The sequence below is a fragment of the Eublepharis macularius genome, chromosome 2 (genome assembly GCF_028583425.1).
Source record: "Eublepharis macularius isolate TG4126 chromosome 2, MPM_Emac_v1.0, whole genome shotgun sequence".
In the NCBI taxonomy this organism is placed as follows: Eukaryota; Metazoa; Chordata; class Lepidosauria; order Squamata; family Eublepharidae; genus Eublepharis; species Eublepharis macularius.
In genome coordinates, this window is record NC_072791.1 from 229,510,426 (window position 1) to 229,536,230 (window position 25,805).

Sequence of the window (25,805 nt, forward strand, 5' to 3'; positions counted from 1 at the left end):
TGAAATTCTTATTTAAATATAGCCATTTTCCTTTTTTTAAAAAAAAAAAAAAAAAACACAACTCTGAGGGCCCTATTTACAAAAAGAGATTTTCATGCAAATATACAAAAGAATTTTAAAGTTATTCCATTTCAAGGTTGTGAAGGAAAATGGGAAAGCTGAGGAACAGAACCGAATACGTAAAATCAGCTTATTCAGTAACTGTCCAAAATACACAAATATACTTAACCAAAACATTCTTAACATTTTATAAACAACATTAATTTGTGTACCGGCATCATTTTAAAAAATGAATTTGCAAAAGTTAGGTAGAAAGGACACACTTATCCATAAAAATATGCTAACCTGAAATTGGTCAGTAGTGATTAAGGTAAAGTGATTAGAACCTACCATAAAATTTTGCTTTAAAACAAACTTAATGTTTACAAAGAACCCTTTTGTGTTAAAACTTTTTATTTATAAAGTAACTTCATGGTAAAAAAACTATCAGTTTAAGAACTTGTTTTAAAAATCACTTTTGTATTTGACAGAATATCAAATGAGGCACTATTAATTTATATGCTACTCTAGCTCAGATAAAAGAACCACCCCACAGCCACTGGTGCAGAACACGGAGAAACATTCAGACTTGCGTCAATGCCTGCCGGCGAGGCCACTTCCTAGAATACAAAGTTTTCCAAATCAAATGGATCATATGTAACTTTTTAAGGTAGCATATTTTAAGTATGTTTCCAGGCACATGCAGTAGATTCTGCATTTAAATATATTTTCTAAGAGTCACAACTTATTTTATAGGACATTACCTCTTAAATCAAGATTTGTTTAAACATAAACTGCTGTCTTTCAGAACTTTTGCCCTAAGCAAGATTTTGCTGATTGGACTTATTTTCAAATACTTGCACAATTATATTCTGAGCTGACAAAAATGGGACGTATCAGGGCTGCGTTCAGATCCCTTACCTAACTGCACGTACATAAAATGCATTAACCATTTTGCACTGTCTAAGGGCTGTGGACCAGTTTTTCTTGCAGGAATAATATTTGATGTATATACTGCCCTTCAGGATGACTTAACACCTGCTTAGAGCGGTTTACAAAGTATGCCATTATTATCCCCACAACAACAATCACCCTGTAAGGTGGGTGGGGCTGAGAAAGCTCCTAGAAGCTGTGACTGACCCAAGGTCACCCAGCTGGCTACAAGTGGAGGAGTGGAGAATCAAACCTGCTCCTCCAGATTAGAGTCCTGCGCTCTTAACCACTACACCAAATTGGCTCTTAACCAAACCCAAAAATGGAAAAAGAACATAAAAGATTAGAAAAAGGTGGTTCTCTTTTTGGTCCTGGACTCTAGTTTTTAGAGTGATGGTCTCTAGTGATCTTGTTTACATCAGCAGAAGGGAAATGAGCAGTTTTGGAGAACTGTGCAAACTTCACACAAGATCTTTGATGCCACCTGCTGAAATCCTAAATAGATCTCCTAGAGGTTAAATCAAAGATGCCAGGATTCCCACTTTGATGGGAGACCTCCCACCCCACCTCTACCTGCAGGACCATCAGGTGCTATCACTTCCAGCACAAGTAATGTTGTCGCATCACCACTGATGCTGTAGCATGCAGCCCAAACAAGAGTTTGGACTGAATGTTACGAAGTTGCGGGCAATGTGATGAGGTCACTTCCAGTTGGGCCAGAAGTGATGTCATCATTGCCAGTAAGCAATGTCAGTAGGCAAAGAGGTCCCTCCCCCATTCATGAGTCTCCAGCTGGTTGTGCTGGCAACCCTAGATTAAATTCCACTGTCCTGAGTGTCGATTTTTTTTTTTTAGTGCTTAAGATCGCGCAGTTAATCTGACTGATTTTCATTGTATCATATTGCTGGCCACAAGTTACAGAAATTTCAAATATATATTATGCTCTTTAATTTCTATCACAATAATTAATTTGGATTCCAAAACCCCACTGGATGTATAAAGTGCCAACATGTCGCAGCTGATTTAGGGCAATCCTGTAGGTTTTTCAAGGCAAGATACGAACAGGGAGATGGTTTGTCATTGCCTGCCTCTGCAGAGCAACCTTGGACTCCCTTCGTGGTCTCCCATCCAGGTACTACCTAGGTTCGCCCTGCTTAGCTTCCAAGATTGGGCCAGCTTGCACCATCCAGTTCAGGTATAAAATAAAATCTCAGTGCATAAGCAGAAAGCATTTCTGCTCATGAGCATTTCTGCTCATTCGGGGGAAGAGCCATCAATTTCCCCCTTCCCTACCATATGAAATCTGGCTCCAAGTGAATTGTGGGGTCTTCCGAAGACGGTTTCATAGGGAAAGAACACAGAGGGCTGACGTTGGAGGAAATTGGGAATTCCCCTCTAATGTGCAGGAATGCCTTCTCTTCAACCAGTGCTACTTTGGAACCCAGGTTACTGTGGGTGGAGGGGTTTTTTTTGTACGATGGGTCTGAAAACTAGAGTCTCATGTACAAGGCAACTCTGAAGATGTAATGCAAAATGTTTTAGTGGAGTGGGACAAGATGCAGTTCAAATTCAATGTGTTTCTGATGTGACAAAGATACACAAAAGCCTACTAAACAGGGCCTTCAGTGCTTTCGACAAATATACCCATTTTGCAATTACCACGTAACAGAGCAGTGCAATGTGCAGCAACACAAACCGTGTGTATTAGCTTATTGGCGAACCTGAGCTAATTCCATTGCAGCTCTGGTGCATCAAAAGATTTCTAAACCCACCCCACCCCCATGTCTCTCTTCTCCAGCCTGTTCTTGGATAAAAAGAAATGTTTTTATTGGCCCCTTATTAAAGCAAGACACAATCCAGTCATTTCACAGCGCAAAGGAGACCCTTGTCTCCGTTCACCTCCCATTTTTTTATTTTCAAAGACGTCCTTTTAGTGGCCCTCTGCCTCTTTTCAGGAACACCCATGACGGCTGTAGTGTTCAGAAACACCCTTTGGGGCTTCCTCATCACCTTTAGCTTTTTAGCATCAGGTTTTTCTTTCTTAAGGTGCTTTCCTACAGTAGTTTCCTTTGTTTGGTACCTGGAAACGGGCAAAGCAGAGGATTTCAGAGTGCAAGAAGAAATCTTTCTTCTCCCATCGCTTGGTTGGGCTGTAGTCCTGGGTGCCTGTTTCCTACTGCTTCTTCTTACAAGACTATGCCTCCCAAAAACTGGTCCTAACGTTTTTTGGGAAAGCCCTGGTTCTCGACTATTGCTTTTTTTCCTCTGCCATTTTGTCTTTGGACTGCCTCTTTCCAAATAGTCAGACACAAGTGACTTCAAGGATGAGTTGACTTCCTTTCTATTTAATGGAGTTACCTTAAAGTCATCTTCCTGCTGTGATTGGTGAGCGTTCAATGGTGAAAGTACTAAGTGCTTATAGGATTTCTCTGAATTATTACATACCAAACACTCAGATTTTTCTGTGGAAATGGAAGACCCGTCTGTCCTGTGACCTGAATTCCCATCGTTCTCCTTAACAGGATCTGGCATGAAAGACGCGGATGAACTGTGGAAATCTACTGATCTGAAGGGCTTGTGCAGAAGACACCCGTGCTGCCCGGCAGCTTGCTTCTTCCTGTTCGCATCAAGGCTGAGACTCCTGAATAGCTGCCGGACATGCGGAGGCTTCTTTGCCTTTTCCCCGGCGATGCTTCTGGGGAGTGTTTTTAAAACTCTATTCGTCAATGGGTCGTAATATTTCATAGAACATTGTTTGTACTTGTACTTTACATATTCCTTACTATCCGTAGATTGGCGACTTCTCCTCCTTTGCGGGGCGTCAACAGCTTTGCTCTTGAACTGTTTCATCTCTGGGCAAGAAAGAACATAAACTACAGTTTGGGGCTGCAGAGGACTCATAATTTTGGTGTAAGACTCAGGAAGCTTGAGAGCACACAGTCTAGTTTTCATGTTTGGAGTCTTCTCATTCTCTGACCAAACAAGGTTCGCTTTCTGATCTGGCGGATTCTGCCCCTTTCTAACAATTCTTTGTTTCACCACTGGACAGTGTACCAAGCTGGTTTGGGTGCCGTGACTAACCTTGACCACCTGGCATCTTGAGGCAAGGCGCCAAGTTCTTTTTTGAGGCTTCCTTATTTCTGGAATTTCGCGTGCTTCTGAAATGACAGAGGAGTTGCCGAGCTCAGAGCCAGCAGTTAAGATCCCAGTAACATCTGGCAGCCCTTGAGCTGTTTCGGCTTCTGCTTTGTTCGCCATGTTCATGTCACTCCTCCTTCCATCTTTCCACCTTTTCTTTTTTCCTCTCCTCTTTGTACAGTTAGCCAAGGATTCAGTATCAAAGTGACACCGGAAGCGACCTTCCCTGAAATCCCGTACGAGGGCTTCAATTTTCATGTCATCTTCATACATGATCTGAGACCACGTCTTTCCTACGAAGGAAGGAGGCACATGGGGGAGAGCTGGAAGAACTGGCTCCTTACTCGACGCATTCTCTTCCACTTCCGCTGCTTGCTGTACTGAGCTGTTCTGGAGAATGCAGCTGAGCTGTGTGCCGTAACTCTCATCCTGCAAACTGACGTGAACATCCTTAAGAAGCTCCAGATTGTCAAGTGCTGATTTGGGTGGGGCTGCTCCGGACTGGATGGCTGCATCGCAATCAAAGCTCATGTCCGAGTCATGCAGGCTACTGTGGTCCAGAAGAGACAGAATATTTATGCTGGAATTCTTCCCTTCATCTTCGCAGGGCAGCTCTTTGGGGAGAGCTTCGTAGCAATATTTCAAAATGACTTCTTCAATGATTTCGTCTACGGAAGTTTCATCCCTTCCGCTCATCTTGCTTTCTTTTTTTCCTGCTAACTGAGGAGCGGCTCCGAAATTCAAAGAGCAGCTTTTACCCGCAGGGTTGCGAGTGTCCCTGAGGCAGAAATCAGAGATCAGAGTTTCATCCTGAGGCTGCGAGACGTCTTGTTTCAAAATAAACTGACCTGAGCTTAAAGAGTTGCCTTGGCTACCGACGGGACTCTCGTGTGAAGCTGTTCTTGACTGGGCAGACCACAAAAGCGGACTAGAGTTCGAATTCGGCAATCTGTCTTGACTGCATAGGCCGTGCTTAGGTTGCTCATACCTGCTATTTGAAACGAAATCTGGCATGGTTAAGCTTCTAACATTTTTTGCAGTTACAGGAGGAGTGGGTGGGAAGTGGCTGATGGGTAATGAACGGGACAAGAGGGTCACAGCTATAAATGGGGCTTTCTGGCGACTACGTCCAGTCTGAGCACCTTCTGGCTGACAAGGGGGGGTTGTATTACTGAGAATGCCTGTAGTGTGCTGTGAAGTTTCCAGACTGTGCTCTTGTCCCCTGTCCGGCTTTTGAATAGACGTCACTGGCGCATAAGTCTCCTTCGGTTCCTCCCGTGATCTCTGGGAAACAAGGCAGCCTGACTCAGCAGTGAAGCCACACTCAGTGCTGGGTGCTTCCCCCCTGCTTGTCGTTTTCTCTTTCTCCAAGGCTTCCACGGAGAGAACAGATTCATCCCTGGGAACAAGCAAGGGGCTGGGGAGCGGCATGTCATCATAGGTTGGTCTACAGAAGGGAAACAAATAAAAATTGCAAACAATATCAAAAACGTAATTAAAAGGCTTAAGAATTAACAGAGTCACAAAACAGAAAATGCCCACAATTGTACTGTTATCAATAAAACTATGTCCAATTGGATCACTGGCTCCATTTACAATCGATTCCAGAACTCACAGGAGGGATGTCATGGGACATTAATACTGTTTTGCTTAAACCCTATTAATGTAACAGTATGAGGGTGGGGGAGAGGGGAGGGAAGCTTTAAAATTCTACTGCAAAGTAAAGACTGCAGCACTATTCCCTGAACAATTCCTAGTGCCAAGAAATCTCTACCACAGTGATTAATGCTCTTTTGAGCTACCAAAGCATGGCGGGGGGAGGGGGGGAGACCTCCGGCAATGGCACAAATAAAGGAAAGAACCCCCGCCTTCATTCTGATAGCCTTAGTTATAGCAACCACTCAGTTGCATTCTGTGGCAGGAAAGCTTCAGGTAGTAATGCAGCTAAAGGCAGCCTGTGTCCATCAGAGCACACACTCATTCAGAAGAAACAAAGCACACCTGGCAGGCCTTTCTAGTACAAAAAGGAGACATGCTATCTGCACAGATTTGTGAGCTGCCCTGAATTTAAAGAAAGTAAGGAGGGAAGAAAGGAGCTAAATTTATATGCATGGATATAAATCCATTGTACCTCAGTATTTTCACATAACACAGACAGCAAAAGGCATTAACCGAACAACCAACAACTGCATCAAAGAGTGCAGTTTCATGTACTGGTTATATCCAGGCTAAACTGACAATTTCCATCAATTCCTCCTTCCTTTGTGTCATTCCTTGAGCTCCTCAAATCCTTCAGGAGCAGTATTTTGCAGAAATCAGTTGGGGGACAGAAAAGTTCCATTCTGCCCCTGGAGAGTTCAGTCTAGATCCAACTTCATGATCGGACACCAATTTAATTGACTTTCCTATGACTTTCCTATGAAAGAAATACAAATGCACATTATTTCTAAATTAATTTTTCTAGATGTCCTGCCTGTTAAACCTGCATAAATAACTCCTAATCTCTGCAGCTCTTCATTCATCACTTATATTAAAAAGATTCTTACCTATTCTCTGCCTTTTTCCTGTGGTTGCCCTGATCAACTGTTGCCTACATTTATTCTTTGTTGAACTGACATTTCAAAAGTGTCTGGAGAAGCCCTCTCTCTACAGGAGGGTTGAGATTCCATCCCACTATGAGCGATTCCGCACATGCTGGATAATGCACTTCCAATCCTCATTATAGATCATTTGGAACAAATTTTTTTTGTGCGCGGAACAAAAAATCCACCTCAAACGATTGATAAAGTGCATTGAAAGTGCATAATCCAAGGTATGCGGAATCAGCCTATAGTTCAGAAGGCTTGAGATGAAGTGTGCAGCTGAGCAGAAATCAGAAATCCTGCCTGCTTCTGACAAAAAAGGAAGACTCCAGCAACATGAAACAGCAATCTCCAGACATGCTCTCCCCCCATTCCATCAATACAGCATACAACATATTGGATAATAAAGCTCCTGTCTACTTCTGACCCAAGAGATCTATGATGGCTACTGAACATTTATTGTTTTACTTGTAAGCCACCTCAAGCCCAATTCTGAAGAAGTGGCATAAAAATCTCCTAAATAAAATTAAAATAATTAAATAAATAGTCTGGATATTGCTTTAGTTATGCTAGTCTGCATATTTCTGGACTGATATTCAATTGTCCTGGACACGGCTTTGCTTTTAATTGTTTCTTTGTTTATTCAGTGTCACGCTAATACCACCTAGAACCACAGAGCTTTGCCAGACTGCAATCATATTACAAGCAACACATTAAAGAATATATACATACACACACACACACACACACACACACACACACACACACACATGTATGTATGTATGTATGTATGTATATGTGTATGTCTATATATGTATATGAGGCAGCCTGAAACACCTCCAAACTTAAATAGAAAGGTTTACATAAGGTTCATGACTGTTGGGGTGCATTACTGAGTGCCACAACCTGCCTCTGCATGGAAAAAGATGATGGAACCTGCCTGAAATCTGGCTCCCTAGGGAAAATGGCTTTAACTGCTTTTGCTTTCAGAACTACCCATGGAGGTGTCAGAAATACAAAGCACACACAGGAGGAGCAATCTTAAGGAGGTCTACATGGGGAAAAGTCCCATTTGTTCAACAGGGTTACTCCCAGGAAAAAAATGTTCTTAGGACTGCAGACAGGTCCAACCAATGAATCAGGACATTCTGTGGTCTCTCAAGCCTTCCACAGACAGAACAGAGTAGCAGCTTTTTACAAGATGCCAAAAAGCATTTTGTATGTTCCAGCAGAATCCAGCAGCTTTCAGAACTGAATAGTCTTTTCAAACAGGAAGACCCTCTCTGACATTAAATAGAAATCTCCAGACACACACTCCCCCCCTACCATCAATACAGCATATAATGTAAGAGCATAACGGATAAAGCACAAAACGCTCACCACTAACTTTTATAAATAATATATCAGCTACCAGAGCAAACTACTATTTTTGTCTACGCTCATTAGAGTGACCTACTCCCTGGCTTGTGGCTGCCTCATGTGAGGAATGTGATTCTAGCTAACCCAGAATAGTGAAGTGTTTATTTCACTCCAGGAGTTGGTTGTTAAAGAAGTGGCAACACTGACCTCATAGCCGAGGCCCAGGTGGGATTCTGCTTTGGGGGCAGACTTTGAAAGCCAGAAATAAGAATAAAAATGGAGGAGCAGGAACTGGTTTTCAAATTATCTCATCACAAACAGACTGGAATCATTTGATTTCATCTCCTCTCCAAATCAGCCTCTAAACCAGGCCTGCCATGCTGAATGCAGGCCACCAGCTGTGCATTTCAGCTTGCCGGGCTGCAATGGCAGGGGAAACATGGCGGCATTCTCTGGGCACAGAGGATTCTTGGACCAGGGCTCTGGTTCCAACTCCGAGTCAAGGAAGTGCCGGGGGAGGGGAGATCTTGCTGTGACCTGCTTCACATTTTTAGGTGGACAACTGAGCACTAAGGACAGTCTTCCTGCTTTGGTGCCTCTAGACCCTAAATGCTGCCTCCCAGTTAATTCACATTTCCTGCTTCCTCCACAGCCAATGCTCATGTCCCATTTCTTCTGCAGCTCCTTTATGACTCCCATCAACCAAGAAGGAAGAGGACATGTTTCCTCCTTCAGAACAGCGACAGAGTTCCCTTCCTAGTCTTAGCTTCTGGACCACTGCCCCCTCAATCCGTGTTTGTAGATTCCAGACTGATAGTAAAAACAGGAAGTTTACTGAGAATGCATGTGTGACTGGTGGATTGACTTTTTGACAGGTCACATGTTACATTTGCTGCCTATGGGCACAATGATGCCTACTGGCACCTTTCCTGGCACCTGCCAAGTGTTTTTAGAAAGTAGGCGTGGCCAGGTGTCCAGTATTTACCTGGACAGTCTGGTACTTTTGTAGATTGTCCAGGGGAAACGTTCTCCAAATACCAAACACCTGGCGCTGCTCCTCCACCCTGCTTCTCTGCCCACCCCAGCCGAAAGTCTCCTGAGCACCGCTGCCGCCCGCCCAAGGAAGTGGCGACTGCCCTCCAGCCTCCTGCGGCTGCACACTGTCATCCGGGAGTAGTCAGCCAGCCTGGGCGCCCGGCCTCCTGCAGCTATGCAGTGCCTGGAAGGGGAGCTAGAGTGAGGACATCGCTTACGGTTGTGGTGTCCCGGGTGCAGGAGCATGCGTGAACGGAACGTGAGCATGAATTAAAAAAATATAGGTGCTGCCTTCCCCCTCCCTGGGGTCTGGTGTTATTCTGGACCCCATCTGGCAAGACTAGGTGGGGCACTTGCCCAGCAAGGCTTCCAATTGGCCACTGAAGATCTGATTGGCTGTCCAGATTTTTAAAAAGTTCCTTCAGCCGCAGCTGACACCACACACAAGGCTCTTCACCGTATGACTGAAGGTGAGCTGTGTGTATGCACAAAAATATTTTTAAACAACACGTTCATTCGCCTGAAATGTTGAAGAGTTCCTGTTAGAGTTATGCAGCACCTCACTTCCTGACACTGTGTGCTTGGCTCCGCCTTTGGCGGCAGCCATTTCGTAGTTGAACCATCTGATATCAGAATTCTAAAGGAGCCTCTTGGCTCAAAACATTTGAGGATGCTTAATCTACAGCAGGCCAGTACACCGTGTGATCTGCCCAGCCCAAGTCAGTTCACCAGCCACATATGCCTTCTCCATAAATTTCCTGTAAGAAGTTTATTTCATTTTATGCTCACATACGCATATACCAACGTTTCAAATTAATTATACAAATGGCACCCAGTACTCAAATGCCACACCCTTGCTACAAAGCACCATAAGAGCCCACATTTCCCATCTTTCTAGATTTGCATAACATAGACTCAGTTTATGGGTAAACCATGGAGTGGAATTGGAGCCGTTGCCTAGCAAACCCGAGATCCTAAGGTAGGCCGATTTATTATGTTCTTTACTATGTCAATAATCACGCTTTCACAAACCAAGCTGGACCCACTTATCAGAAGAATATCAGACGAATTCTCCAGCGTTCTGTTAACATAATGATCATTGTGCTAGAATTAGCCCTGGCCATGGCACAAGCCTGATCCAACTGCAAGCATCCCTTGTGAGTACTAACCATTTCCAGCTCTGAAATACTTTTAACCGCATTATTAAATTAAAAAATGTAAACCAAAATGTAAACAGAAATAATTATCTGACTAAAAGTTTTTCCTTTGTGAAACAGTATACCCCAAGTTAAAAAAGTAATCTCCACTAATATAAAAGCTTTTACACTAGCAGAAGTGAACTACATGACATATATATATATATATATATATGCCAAGTGTTTATTATTTTCCTTTGCCTATTGCTTGTGCTCAGGCAGAGTGGTTCCTGTCCAGCATACACTCTTCATAATCTGAATTAAAACTAAATATATTCTGGCGTCAGGAGTTGCCAACTGAATGTGTGCCTAAACATTCAGAGATGAACCCAGCGGCTAAAGAGTCTCAAATTAAGGGACAGACCCCATAAGACTACTAGGGATCTCAGATGGCTGCAGTGTCAGAGCCTGGGAACAGTAGCAGGGGCTCTCTAGGTTTACTCATATGTCATGTTAAATTTCTTCCATTTCTTTCACCATTCTTTCAGCTCTGCACTGGATTTCTGCTTGTTTTCACATTTCTGCCTCTGACACTCTATTGTATTGTTCATTGAACTAGGCTAGAGTTCCTGGCAGTGATTTGCCATCTTCTGGGCATAGAGCAAGGGTCACTGGGGGTGGGATAGTTGTACATTTCCTGCATTGTGCCGGGGGTTGGACTAGATGACCCTAAAGGTTCCTTCCAACCCTATGATTCTATGGATGTCCCAGCTAGTGATTGCATTGCCTTCCACTGTGTGGTCTGCCTTGAGTCTCAGTGGAAAAGGTAGACAATTAATAACTTAAATAAAAAGAGGTATTAATGACTGCATTACAGTTGGCTCTCCAATTAGTAAAGTAACTCCCTGACACCAAAGGAAGGTTTGACTATCTTAGAAATAAAGAAATAAAGAATGAATTTACATGACACACCCTAGCGGTCTAGATAAGGACCCAAGGCGTACTAACCCTAACATCAACCCCTATCAGAGCAGCGACCCTGATCCCCTGTTAACTAGGCACCCAGTGAAACCCTCACATTATTTCTCCAGCTCTAGTGCTTCTTGTCACTTACAGCTCCAGTCTCTAGTACAAGTGGGATAGATGACATGAAAACAGAGAGCGGTTATGATAAGAGCAGCTTTTGTTTACCGCACAATTTATGTCTTGTGTCCATGCCCTGTTTTTTTGGTTATAATAAATGAAAAATGACCAAACCAAAAGCTCTGCAGGAAAGCAAGGTGGATTGATTTATATGGTTTCCCATTAATAGTTTTCACATTTAAAAATGTGGAAATCTGATAGCTAAAACTGATTATTCGTATACGACACAGAGAATTTACATCACCTAGGAGGGCATGTGTTACATAATTTTCAGATACTCTGACGTCTCCCAAATTTGGAAAGCAGTACAAAGTATCTTATTAAATGGGATATTTTTTATTATTACCTGTGTCAGATGACCATATTTCAGGAATATTAGCTAGAAGTGCACACAAACTAGCAAACAATCTATTGTAAAGATTACATAGATTGGTGGTTCACATATGCAGCAGTCTCCTAAGTTCCCGTGGCTAGACTTTTATTTTCGAACTTTATTAATTCTAGCTCACATTTTTATAAGAAATTTTTATAAGAACACTGATAAAGTGTGCAAAAAAAAAACCCCAACCACTGCCTCCCACAGCATATTTGAGTTAGAATTAACTTGGATCTCTCTGCTCTCTTCAGTGAATGTGAAGCACGTCTGTATCTGGGTATAGTTCTCTGGCTCCTACCTATAAGGTGCTTGTAAGTTGGGTCCTTGGCGGGGGTGGCTGGCCGCGACTCCGCCATGGTTCTGGTCACACTCTGCCACCCCAGGCTGGCCCTGACCCCTGCAGGCACCCCTGCCAGGTCCCCCATTCTCTAGCCCAGAAATGGTGGCAGATTTTTCTCACCAGCCAGTGGTGTTGGCCCTGGTGTGGGAACGAGAGGCGGCCAGCGTCCCTGCTGGGGGGAGGTGCCTGTCCCCTCCTGGCTTCCTTGTCTTCTCAGAGCCCTCCCATGGATCTCGGGCTGACTTGCCACCCGCCGCACCAGCCCTTCTGCTGCTGGGCAGATGCTCCGCGGCCTCAGCTTTGGTGCCTCTCCTATGCCTTCATCAGCTGGTCTCCCAGTCCATCTGCAGACTGTTGCCGCTGCCAGTCCCCATCGCTCGCTCCTTCTTCCCCTGCCCGTCGGGGCCCTCAGATGGGTAGTGGGGTACGGCCAGTTAGCAAAGGAACCATTTTTTGTAGCAACCCAGCAAACAGCCTGGAAATTTAACTGTTAAATCATAATGCAGTTCAGAAAAGGAGTTGAATTTGCTAACCGGCTGATCCAGACATGTCAGCATCCTCATCCACAGTCATTTTCTTCCAGTGAGTAAAGATCTCAACAGTACAAAAAACTGCAGCGAAAGAAATCTAAGGTTGCCATCGGGTGTCATTCCATTAAGAGGAAGCCACATCACTTATTCATTGTATGTGACCTTTATTTTCGCATCTCATGGCCCCTCCCCCAGAAATGACAATGGTGAAGCCATAAATCTGTCCCTGAATTATTTCAGTGTATTTTGTCCTTCTGGAACAAACATGTCCAGCCCATCCTGTGCTTATTTACTTAGAAGTAACACGCCAGAGAGTTCAGTGGGGCAATCATGCATAGGAGTCCAGTTCCATTTTTGTCATTTGAATCTGTATTACTGAAAAAAATTGTAAACAAAAAATTCCACTGGATAAAGGCATTTATTCGTTTTATACCCTGCCTCTCTCCCCAACAGGGATCCAAAGCAGCTTGCGCCGTTCTCCTCTCCTCCATGTTATCCTTACAATGTGAAGTAAGTTAGGCTGAGAGTATGCAATTGGCCCAAGGTCACCCAGCGAGCTGCCATGGCAGAACGCGGATTCGAACCTGGGTCTCCCAGCATCCTAGAGTTTGACAGTCTAACCACTAAAATAGTAAAGAGTCCAGTAGCACCTTTAAGACTAACCAACTTTATTGTAGCATAAGCTTTCGAGGACCACAGCTCTCGTCAGATAGAGCTGTCAGCTGTGGTTCTCGAAAGCTTATCCTACAATAAAGTTGGTTAGTCTTAAAGGTGCTACTGGACTCTTTACTATTTTGCTACTACAGACTAACATGGCTGACTCCTCTGGATCTCTAACCACTAAGAATCTGATATCTGAAGAAGTGAGCTGTAACTCACAAAAGCTCACACCCTACCACAAATTTTGTTAGTCTCTTTTCTACTGCTACAGACAAACTAACATGGCTACCATCTTGATCTGTGTATCTGGGGGACTGTAATGGTTTCACTCATTCCAAATTCTTTTATTTATTCTTTATTTTATTTATTCTTTTGGTAAACTGTTAAGGAAATGTGCTGCAGTTTAAAACTGATCTACCCACTAAGAATCTGATTTTTATAAATTGATTTCTATCCACCCCGGTAGCAAGTGCAAGAATATTAACTAAATTCCCAGGTCAACTAAAATTCATCCTTTTAAAACCTGCCTCTCCACACAGATAGAAAAAAAGAATGGATCTGAAGCGTTTTCACTGCAGCGCGCTACTCAGCCCAAATATCACAGGACGGTCGGATCAACCACAAGCCAGATATTTACCTGTTATCGTGGTATCTAGAGGGATGATGCTGGAGAACATCCTGCAGAAAACGTTCCATCAGACTAGCTGTACCCAAGCGATTCCTACAGTAAGAGGCAAAGAGTCTATGCTGGGAACTGTATACATGCTGGAAAAAAATGTGAGGAAGAGAGGTTTGGTTTTTATAACCAATTTGCTAAAAAGTTCATGAACTTACATAAAATTAAAATTGCCTCCAATAAAATAAAAAAGGGATCTGGCGCCTATGTGATAAACACAGACCAGTGGTTTCCTGTTTCTCTTCTCCCAGCCAAAAACTGAATCCAAAGACAGAGGAAGCCCAAGCGGTAGTGTAGGCAGGGCAGGGGGCTGAAGGAGATCAGAACAGACTATAACTGAGCATAAATGTAAAGACCCCAGTAGCACCTTTAAGACTAACCAACTTCATTGTAGTATAAGCTTTCAAGAGCCACGGCTCTCTTCATCTGCATCTGACAAAGAGAGCAGTGGTTCTCAAAAGCTTATGCTACAATAAAGTTGGTTAGTCTTAAAGGTGCTACTTGGACTCTTTACTATTTTGCTACTACAGACTAACACGGCCAACTCCTCTGGATCTATGAGTAAAAATGGAGGAGGTTTAGAGTAACAGCAAGATCTGGAGGTGCTGTTAGCCCTGCACTGACTGACTGAGGGAGATCAGGCGTGAAAGCAGCAGCCCTTTCTTGCCATGGTGCAATCACTGACTTGCCTGAGTGGTGCGAGCGTGTGCGGTACGCCCCCCTCCCCACAATCAGGAACATTCGGAAAGCAGACACACCGACCACAGTGAGGGAGCGCACCCGCAGGCATCTCCTCTGTGCACTTGCACCAGGCGACTCGGTGACTGCGTGGGGCCAGGGCCAAAGCGCTTGCGCCCGCTCTCCATCCCATGGTCAACCAGGGCACAAACGGGTCACCTGCAAAGAGCTTATGAACAAGGAGAAAGCAAAGAACACAGCAAAGGGGGACTGGAGGGTGGACAGGGAAGGTGCAGGAGGCGGCACTTCTGCCCTGCCCCTGCAGTGGCATCCTTTTTCCTGAAGTTTGAGAGCTCATTGTAATTTCCACCTCTCAATCAGCAGTGTCTAAACTGAAGAACAAACACCTCAACAACATGTGAAGAAAATCCTGTAATAGAAGCTATTCTTTCAGGTTACCAAAGTCTCCCCCTGCCCTGAGCTCTGGATCAGGGGGTCTTCCTGCCCAAGGGTTCTACTCGACCACGTGCATTCTTTCCTCCCAGGCACACCAGGCAAGGGAAAAGTGTGGTATTTTCTCCGTAGTTCCTTCTCTCAACAGTTTGGGTCCTGTCCAGGACTGTGATGGCAGCTGACACGAGAAGGCGGAGGGGCTAAACCTGGTTGGGCAGGGGGGGAGGGGAATCAGAACTTGCCTGTGTGAGGGACAGGTCTATGCTGTTCCCTAGTTCACATATTTTACCTCCAGCACTCTTTCCTCAAAAGTTGTGTTGCTACAGAACCACATTTTGGGCAACCAATTTTGAGTACAGGACTAGTTTAACCTGGATTTTAAAAACCCTGTGTGGATGATTTAAGCCATCCTGTTATTTATCATCAAACTTTCCCATCCATCCTTGTACAACATGGATTCTGGGACCAGGGCAACCAAGATGCCGACTCTGCCCCCATATTCAACAACACAATCACTGGCCACCAGCTATGCCTCCTCAGGCTCATCCACTTGTTCATCTCCCAATGTTATATACGCTTATCAAGTATCAGCAATGCTCTTCCATTCTCTATACTGGACTAACAGGTCAGCCCCTTTGCAAAAGAATAAATCTGATATAAAAAAAATCACAACATTTCAATCTGCCCGGACGTGCCATCGCTGACCTCAGCACAGCAGTTCTCAAGCAGAGAAGTTTGAAAGGAAAATTACAATTCGAGAATGCTGAAATTGTGGGTACCTGCAAATTCGGAACAATGGACTCCCCAAGGCTTCAGGGACTGATGCTGATTTTCTGCTTTTCATACCTCTGCTCGATCACCCTTACTCTAAACACTGCTCCCATCTCCTGGCTGGGTACAAAACCCTACATAGTCCTACTTCTAAATGTATCTGAAGGAGATAACTTCAACTTTCAAAAGCTCGTACCTTGGACATTTCATGGGTTTCAAAGTGCCATTGGACTTGAATCTTGATCAAACCCTTCTATGTATAATGGAAAACAGGTTTGCATAGTGGTAAGTGATGATAAGTCAAACTTCTATACCTGTTCAAGGTTACTGTAGTGTAGGTGGCAACAGCTGCAATAGCCTTGTCTGCTCTGCGCAGCGGATGGTCCAGGCACAGCCAGCTCAGGTTCCTGGACACTTAAGCTGAAAAGCAGAACGTTTAATGTAAGAAGCTGGAATTTTCAGAGAGGGAGAATTACAGAGAAAATTTGATGCTCAAATTGTAAAAAGGTACAAGACCAACATTACTCATGTTAATTGTTTCCCCACATTAGTACTATTTGAAATGGTGCAGGAATAGTAAATCCATTGCTATTCCACAGAAATGTGTACGTTTCCCTTAAAAATAGTCACATACACATCTACTTAAACTATCTTTTGCAATGAATCCTTAAAATTTAAACAAATCAAAATAAGAGTTTAAATGTTGACAACATGGCATGGAACAGCTGCATTTTGTACAAGACCATCTGTAACATGACTAAAGAATACTATGTAAGGATACCATGACCCCACAAGAAAGATTAATCCCTTTAGTACATCTGAATGTTATTCATTCTGAATCATTACTCCTTCTAAATGGTTACTTAATGTATTACACTGAGCTTTCAAAAATCTTCTCTCAGTCATCTGACAAATAATAAAGAATGGCAAGTTTCTGACCACGAGAACTAAGTTCCATCCTGCTAGATCAGACATGTGGTCTACCTAGTAGGCAGGGCTTTTTTTCAGGGGGAATGCGGGGGAACGGAATTCCGGAACCTCTTGAAAATGGTCACATGGCTGGTGGCTCTGCCCCCTGATCTCCAGACAGAGGGGAGTTGAGCGGCGCGGAGGGCCGTCTCAACTCCCCTCTGTCTGGAGATCAGGGGGCGGGGCCACCAGCCATGTGACCATTTTCTCCAAGGGCAACCCACTGAGTTCCACCTCCTCTTTTCCCAGAAAAAAGCACCGCTAGTAGGGATTTTTCAGAATATAATGAAACAGTAAAACCCAGCACCGATCTGGTTATCCTGCAAGATCACTGTGGGTTCTGGAAAAGATGTGTAAAGAAAATTTAACATATATTGAAGAAGGATCAAGAATACAGCTTGTTTCCAATTATTCATGAGTCTAACTCACCTGCTGCTTAACTGCTGTCTTAAGGAGTCTTCATTAACTTTTCTTTCTGCGCCTACAAGAAAGGCGAAAGTCACTAACCCTCCCAAGCTTTTATTGATTACATATCACTGCAAGGAAGTTATTTTTCAAGCAAGCACTCTTGCTGTGAGGCTGCTGGGCTTTTATACTGAACTAGCAACAAAGACCGTTATGAGTAAAAAAAAATACAACTTGCTCTAGAAAGGGGAGGGCGGGCGGGCGGGCAGGCATTCGCTCCTCCTCTGTCACTCATTCTAGCTGGTGAAGGAGGGTGGGCATTGTCATCTGCTGCACACCTGATCTGCCTGATCTTGGCCATGTGAAGGGGTGGTGAGTTTGCTACCTGTTCCATGCACGCCGTGTAAAGGGGGGGCATTGCCTCCAGTTCTGCGCCTGACTACGTCTGGGTGAAGGGGGGGGCAGGCATTGCTGCCTGCTTTGAGCATGATCCCAGCTGGGTGAAGGGGGGTGGGCATTGCCTCCTGCTACCTGCCAGGTGAAGGGAGGAACAGGCATTGCCTCCTGCTCCATGCCTGATCCTGACAGGTGAAGATGGGTGTTGGGCTTTACTGCCTGCTCTGCTCCTGATCGCAGCTGGGTGAAAGTGGTGCGGTCATTGCCACCTGCTCTGCTCTTGATTCCGGCACACTGAAGAGGGGGCAGGCATAGCTGAATGCTTGGCTCCTGATTCCGGCAGTGTGAAGACAGGGCATTGCCTCCTGCTCTGCACCTGATCCCAGCCAGGTGAAGGTGCGAGGTGAGCATTGCCACCTGCTCCACTCCTGATCCAAATTGGGTGATGGTGCGGGGCGGGCATTATCACCTGATCCGTTCTTAATACCAACTGGGTTAAGGCAGAGGGATGGGCATTGCAACCTGCTCCGCTCCTAACATCAACTGGGTTAAGGTGGGGGCGGGCATTGCCACTTGCTCCGCTCCTAATACCAACCTTGTTAAGGTGGGGCCAGCCATTGTCAAAACAATATCAAAACAAAGAAGGGCACCTCACGTAGTAACAGAATGTCAATAATAAACCTACAGCGAATCGGTCTATGGACCAACAATAAGGTGAGTTAAACACTGATTTAACACTGAGTTAAGGTGGGGGGTGGGCATTGTCACCTGCTCCGATCCTGATACCAACTGGGTGAAGGCAGGGGATGGGCATTGCCACCTTCTCCGCTCCTAATACCAACTGGGTTAAGGCAGGGGGCAGGCATTGCCAACTGCTCCGCTCCTAATACCAACTGGGTTAAGGTGAGGGGTGGGCATTGCCACCTGCTCTGCTCCTAATACCAACTGAGTTAAGGCGGGGGGTGGGCATTGCCAAATGCTCTGCTTCTAATACCAGCTGGGTGAAGGCAGGTGGCGGGCATTGCCACTTGCTCTGCTCCTAATACCAACTGGGTGAAGGCAGGGGGTGGGCATTGCCACCTGCTCCACTCCTATTAGTAGCTCGGTTAAGTTGGGTGGCGGGCATTGCCACCTGCCTCACTCCTAATACCAGCTGGGTGAAGGCGGGAGGCAGGCATTTCCACCTGCTCCCATCCTGCTTCTGGCCTGGGCTTCCCACCATGGCACTTTTTCTGGAGGGACGTGGTGCCTTGCCTAGGCTTCCCTTCATGGCAGTGCCCTCTGGTGGTGCACTAGGGTATAAAGTGAGTTGTCTGAAAATCGCTTGCTCAATTATATAATAAGATAAGTGGCTTACCTTTTCCCGAAGCAGCTGAGGCTCCATCGGTATGTTTGTTCCAATCAAACATCTGTAAAACAAAAGTAAAATCAATGTAAACAAAATCTGAACATATACAAAGGTTCTTCCAAGCAAGAGCTGCTCAGTAAAACTTCATGTCAAAAAGACTGTTTCAGATTTAATTAAAACTCCAGTTGACTGTCAACGATTAAAACAAACCGTTTGAGGTTGGATAAAAAGAGTTTGCTGTCCACTATGAAATCAATATTCTTAATGAAAATGATCATTTCAGGTGGGTAGCTGTGTTGGTCAAAGCTTCCAGCTCTAACTCTCACACCCTGGAAATCTCATTGGCCTTTAAGGTGCTACTGGACCCTAATTTTACTCTAGATGCTATCGGTTTCATACGATTAAATTTTCTAAAGCCCAACCGGTCCTGTTCCCATCTAGGTACCAATTAATGAGATTGATTTGGAGTTGCAAACTGAAACATGGGAAGGAGGAGCTGCTTTTCAAGAACAGCAAACCTTGGGGTATACCTGTTCAGGTTAGATCAGTTGCGTCCTTTTGACAAGGATGACTGCCAGCAAAAAAAGTTAGAAATCAGGATAAATTAAGTAACAATGTCTTTACGTTCATGTGAACATCATAAAATTAACAATGACTCATAATGAGTACTAACATTGACTAGCGCAATGCTGATATAAACAGAACCCTTGAGATATGGGGTTTTACCTTGACAGTATGTGGGAAAATAAAGGTCAAGGCTACGTGGGTTTTGAGCATTTTCACCCTGACACTATAGGTCTGAAAAGTAGGAACATCAAGTTAACCCTGGTAGAAGATCGAGTTTCTACAGCCCCATTCACTGAATCAAGTTATGTAATAATGTACTTTGCAATGGATAAGTCATCATAAACTGGGGTGTGTGTGTTTCACAATATGAAAATCCACTCCCAACCAGGGGCCTGAGAATGGAGATTCGCCCTCCCCTTAACTGACATTAAGCTGGTCTGGAACATTTGGGGTGCTCATCAGGACTATTGTTTATTTTGGTTAATTACAAGCTCATGGTTTCTACCACCCTGAGCATGTAGAGAGGCCTACACTATCTGGGGATAGTCCCATTGTGAAGTTTTTATTATCCACACAGGGACCGGCCTGTTAACCATTAGACAGAGTGAAAGGATTAAATCCTCAATTAATTTTCATACCAAACTGCATTAAAAGACAAAATGAAGCAACAATTTATCCTGATAACTTGCTTATTATCTCCTCAGGAAGAAAAACCTCTCAGTTAGTACCAATGCACTCCATTTTAGATTATTTCACAGGAAAACGAGGGTAACTTGAAGCTCTGCCTACCTTCTTGTTGAGTTTCACATCCACAAGGAAAGTGAACTTCAGTGTTTTCAAACACCATTATCTCATACAAGAGGCAAGTTCCTGAGTACGATTCTTATCTGTTTTCAATTTTTTGGACAGCCTGTAAATAAAGTTCAAGCTTTTGAAGCCAACTAGATCTTTGGATCTCAAGAAACACATCCTATAAGCTAAAAGTAAAATCACATCGTAAAGCTAACTGGATTTGAAAACTGCAGTGTTAATTTTTTTTAAATTAAAGTGGTTTTCATAACAATTACTAAGAATTCACTCTCCTTAATTAATTAATTAATTAATTACATTTCTAGACTGCCCTCCCCGTCAGACAGGCTCAGGGTGGTGTAACAACATCCAATTTTTACATAAAGTTTTAAAACAATAAAAACATTATAAAAAACATTAAAACACCATTCCATATACAATTAAAACTCAGTCCCCATGCCTACTTGCAAGTGTGAAGTGCCTTCACTTGCCGATCCCACCTGCCAGGAATGAGCCGTCTGTGACCTTCCAGCACACTGGCAGCAGCAACTGCAGGCATTCTCCCTACCCACCAGCAGGTGTCTTTGAGGTGCTACTTCCTGCTGACCTGCCAGGGGTTATCCATTCTCCTTTGGCAATTTTTTATGTCCTTAAAATGATGATAAATATAATAACAGAACATCTGTAAGCATATAAACATCGTTTTTAGAAAAACATGGTGGAAAAGTTTTTTCTACCCTGTTATGGCCCAAGTTCTTAGACAGCATGATCAGCAGGAGGCAAGGTACAGCAGGACGAGAACCACGGATTTACGGCCTCTTGAAAGGCAGGAGTCACCACGAACGTGGTCTGCGCCATCAGATCCCCAGGAGCTGGGAGTCTCTACAGTTTAAACGATTCTCATCCTCGTCAGCTCCTTGGGGCAGAGACCTGTATTTTTTACGTATGCTGGAAAGCACCATGTATATGGACGGCATTGCATAAATCACATCATGCGGATTCACTGCTACGCTGCAGAGCTCTGCAGCCACAGGCACATTGGCTTGGAAATAAGCAACACTGGCCCCAGTGGAGCATATTTCCTAACAAATTTTCATAGGTTTGGACTGCAAATGTGGCAACTTACTTTATTTATTTTTAAATAATTATATCCCTTCAATGATTCTTAGCCAGAAGCTAGTATAATCTTATATAGTTGACCAATACAATAATCGATGTAAAGTAAAAACAGTTTGTACTGCTAGCATATGGGGGTGGGGAAATAATATAGCACTGGTGAGCATCAAATTTAAATACATTTTGCCATGTCATAGTTCCTTGGATTAAGGTTCACTCTATACTCACTTGACAAAAAAGGATAAATATTCTACTGCACCAGCAGTGTTTTTATATAATAGTCGAATACAGTTTGAGGCGAAGAACCATGTTGGCCGGCAGTAGATGAGCAAGGTTTGAGTTGAGTAGCACCTTAAAGACCAACTAAGAGTTTCCAGGGTATAAGCTTTTGAGAGTCAAGTTTGATTCTCAAAAGTTTATACCCTGAAAACTCTTCATTGAATTCAGTTTGGTTCATAGTTGAATTCAGTTTGGTTCCACTTGACTTAGCAGGCTACTGTGATTTACCAGTTTCAGGATTTCCGTGACAGCTTCCTAACTCTCAGCTAGAGTACAAAGACTCCGGAGCATTTTCAACAAATCTCTGACAGTGCATTTCACTTTTATACCCCAAGAACTCAGACTCACACCATATGCAATAGCAACAGATCAGATCAGTTCATCATCCCTGGAGAGCCCAATCATGAATGCAGGGGAGGTGGATTTTAAGGGAAGCTCATCCTTCTCTCCTTCAGTTGGCCTCCTTCCAGTCTGTTGCGTGAATATTTTTTCCCACCACCACAGAGAAAAATGCACGGAGAAAGGGGCTTCCAGGAGCAAAGCTGCTGGGTAGGGAATATTAAAGCTGATGTCCCCCCTCACCATTTATATGTGATTGGGGCAGAGGCAGGCTTAAACTAACAGACTGTCCTTTGAGCTTCAGTTGCTGCCGCTTAACTTCACCATGTAAGGATGCCAGTTGCTAAAGAGCAAATTAGTAAGCAATAATTCCAAGTATCACCAGAATCAGGCCTGAGTAGCCCTCCCTCACTGAATCTACAGCAACTCTAAGCTAATTTAAGGGTTGCCAGATCCAAGTTGAAAAATTCCTGGAGATTTGGGGGGGGGGGTGGAGGGTGGAGGGGGCAGGGTTTGGGGAGGGGCCACAGCAGCTCCAAAGCAGCCATTTTTTCCAGGAGAACTGATCTCTGTGGCCTGGAGATCAGCTGTAATTCCAGACCTCCAGCTACCACCTGGAGGCTGGCAACCCTATTAGAACAGGCCAAGCACAGCAGCTGCAAATGAGCACTCTGCGGTTTCAAACCCAACTACTGCTAGGAATTCAGTAGGTGCCCTTGGTAAGCCACTGCCCTCAGCCCCCAGCTGTACCATGGGGATAAGAACAAAGCTGACTTTGTTCACTGCACTGACGGGGGCAGTAATCTGTCTAGAAGAGCGGAATATAAGCACAGCTATTATTATTAAAAACACACACCAGGGATTTTTGGGGGGACCAAAGCTCTCACAGAATTTCATTTCCAACACCCTTCCCCATTAGAACTCAGGCTCACACCACATGCAATAGCAAGACTCATTTGGGTCAGACAGGAGTCATGTCACAGAACAGGCCTGCACAATCTGTTGCTTGTCATGCTAAAGGCAGCCCATCCTCTGCCTAGCAAAGTGCTGTAACTGCAGTCTTAAGTATGCAACAAAAAAGCAGGTCTTTTGGGCACTGTGTGGTTGCATCTTGCTTGGTGAGCCACAAGCTGTGTAGGCCCATTACAGGACACAATATTGCATGCAAGTGCCAGCATCAACAGAAGATAATTCAACTGTGTAAGCCATAATTTCATTCATTCATGCATCATGTATGACAAGACATAAAAGCATCATCTGCTCGACAATGGATACACAGCCTGAGTGCAGCATCTGTATGTAACAAACCATCACAAAGAAACTACCTTTCCGAAGCTTAATTTTGACTGAGTTGAACAAAATTCAATTCCAGTTGCACCTTAGAGGCCAATTAGATTTCCAGGTATGAGCTTTCCAGAGATGCAACTGGACTTAAATTTTGCTCTTCTCTGCAGACCAACACAGATGCCCACCTGAAACTACTTTGACTGAGTTGGTAAACTTGTGTCCCGGCTTTTCTACTTGGCAGAAAGATTCTCACAGGATCAAACATTTCTACCTGCATTTAGAAAACTAGCATGCCAGGGAGAAGGTGACACTAAAGATCTTCCACTGTGCCAGCTTCATACCTTAAAGGGATGCTTTAAAAAAAGTTGCCCTCTATGAGTCACACCTGAGGGAACCCCATCCCACTTATTTATTTACTACATTCATAGTCCACCTTTCTCACTGAAGTTCAGAGTGAACCGCGTAGTTCAAGTCAATACCATTAATACAACGAGGTACTACTAGCCCAGCACATCAGACAAGATACAGAATGCCGGTGCGGGGCAGCGCCATGCAGAAAACGGGTATCCTGTGACAGCGCAGGACCCTTAAAAGAGCTGCCCCTGTGGGAAAGCTCTGCTGGTGCAGCCGGGAAACCAGAAGCCAACTCTGGGTCGGGAAATTCCTAGAGTGGGCGGCGGAGCCTTGGGAGGGCGGGGTTGGGGGCAGAGATCTCCCCCCACCCACCCACCCAAAAGTAGGACACTGATAACTGTGGCCTGGAGATCAGTTACAAATCCCGGGGATCTCCAGGCCCCGCCTGGAGGTTGGCAACTGTAGTGGGGCCACAGCGAGGGGCGGGGTGACCGGGGCGGGGCTATTAGGGGGACCTTCGGCCGGGGGGAGTAGAGGGGCAAGAGCCCCCTCCCAACAACTGGTAGAGGGGGAGGGAGGCGGGAGCGCTCCGGAAGCAGCCAGGAGGCCCCGCCCCCGCGGGGGGAGGGGGAGGGCGGCCCTTCAGCGCAGCCTGGGCGCCCTCCCCTCCGGTTCGGCGGCGGGGCCTGTGCGAGCCTCGGCGCCCCTTCCCGGCCCCCACCGGGCTGCCCTCTTACCTCCATCGCGGCACTTTCCCCCCTCCTCACGCTCCTTCCGCGCCAGTCGGAGGGCGCGGCTTCTGCTGCTTCCGGTTCCGGGTCGGCGGAGCCATGGAGAGGGGCTTTCTGCCTGGGCCAGAGCGGTCGGTTGCGGCGGCTCTCCTTCCGGGCTGCGTGCGTGGCGGGGCGGCCCTTATTCTCGGCTTCTTGTCGAAGCCCGTGAGGGAAACTGAGTCAAGAGGCAGGACCGGCGTTTAAGGCTGATCCAGCCTGAAGTGTGAGGAGTGGTTATACCATGATGAAGCAGGAACGAGCAAGAGTCCAGTAGCAGCTATAAGAGTAACAAAATTTGTGCTAGGGGGTGAGCTTTCCTGAGCCACAGCTCACTTCTACAGATACCTGAAGACGTGATAGATCCAGGGGAGTTCGCCGTGTTAGTCTGTAGTAGTAAAATAGAAAAAAGTCCAGTAGCGCCTTTAAGATTAACCAACTTTACTGTAGCATAAGCTTTCGAGAACCACAGCTCTCTTCATCAGATGAAGAAGTGAGTTGTGGCGCACAAAAGCTCATAAGGTTAACAACTTTTGTGGTAGGATGTGAGCTTTCATCAGATACCTGAAGAAGTGAGTATCTGAAGAAGTGCACTGTAACTCACAAAAGATCATACACTACCACAAATTTTGTTAGTCTTATAGGTGCCACTGGACTCTTGCTCTTTCCTACTGCTACAGACAGACTAAGACGGCTTCCCATCGAGATCTATAATGATGAAAACAGCATCGTAAGGGAGAAGTTTCACACATGCACATTCATCGTTCAGTGGCTTTATTTATTTTACAATTTTTACTTCATTGATAACCTACCTGTCTCCATAATAGGAACCCAAAGTTGCTTGTATCTTTCTCCTTCATTTTATCCTCACAACAACCCTGTGAGGTAGGTTAGGTTGAGAGTATATGACTGGCCCAAGGTCACCCAGTGGGTTGCCATGGCAGAGTGGGTGATTTGAACCTGGGTCTTCCGCATCCTAGTCTTGGCTAGGGCTGCGGGGTCCCCCAGTGGGGTCTGGGGATCCCCCGGTTCCACCCTCTGCCAGCACTGACCTAGCCAGCAGGGAAAAAGGTGGAGGAATGGGCCTCCCAGGTGGGTTTCAATGCAACGTGACGACATGAGCCTCAGGTAGGGTTACCCGGTCCCTGTACCTTCCAAGTGGCAGGGTGGACCTGTCCCTTATGTTGCTGGCATGGTCATTCTTTCGGAAATGACATCTCACCGGCCACAAGAGCGCTTCCGCGCTCTGCAGAGGGCCAATTCAGCCCATCTGTGGCCCAATTTGTCCCCAAACAAAACATGGGAATGCTCCTGCGGCCAGCGCAATGACGTCACTT

At 45.0% G+C, this 25,805-nt stretch overlaps 1 protein-coding gene across 1 annotated transcript; it reads right to left on the bottom strand.

Annotated features, from left to right (window-relative positions):
- Positions 1-46: 46 nt before the first annotated feature.
- On the bottom strand, positions 47-24,487 carry ZDBF2 (zinc finger DBF-type containing 2). Its single transcript, XM_054971805.1, has 8 exons — positions 24,436-24,487; positions 20,788-20,972; positions 20,324-20,444; positions 18,977-19,028; positions 17,248-17,299; positions 16,164-16,269; positions 13,909-14,036; positions 47-5,557 (listed from the first exon to the last, which is right to left on the bottom strand). The coding sequence occupies exons 4-8, from the start codon at positions 19,026-19,028 to the stop codon at positions 2,833-2,835; spliced, it is 3,063 nt and encodes a 1,020-aa protein (XP_054827780.1). The 5' UTR covers positions 20,324-20,444; positions 20,788-20,972; positions 24,436-24,487; the 3' UTR covers positions 47-2,832.
- Positions 24,488-25,805: the final 1,318 nt, after the last annotated feature.

Excerpts from the sequence above, each read along its gene's own strand:
- ZDBF2 (XM_054971805.1), bottom strand. The coding sequence starts at position 19,028 with ATGTTTGATTGGAACAAACATACCGATGGAGCCTCAGCTGCTTCGGGA. Across the intron at positions 16,270-17,247 it reads AGACAGCAGTTAAGCAGCAG|CTTAAGTGTCCAGGAACCTG; the intron begins GTGAGTTAGACT and ends TCTGCTTTTCAG. Across the intron at positions 5,558-13,908 it reads TCTAGATACCACGATAACAG|ACCAACCTATGATGACATGC; the intron begins GTAAATATCTGG and ends TCCCTTCTGTAG.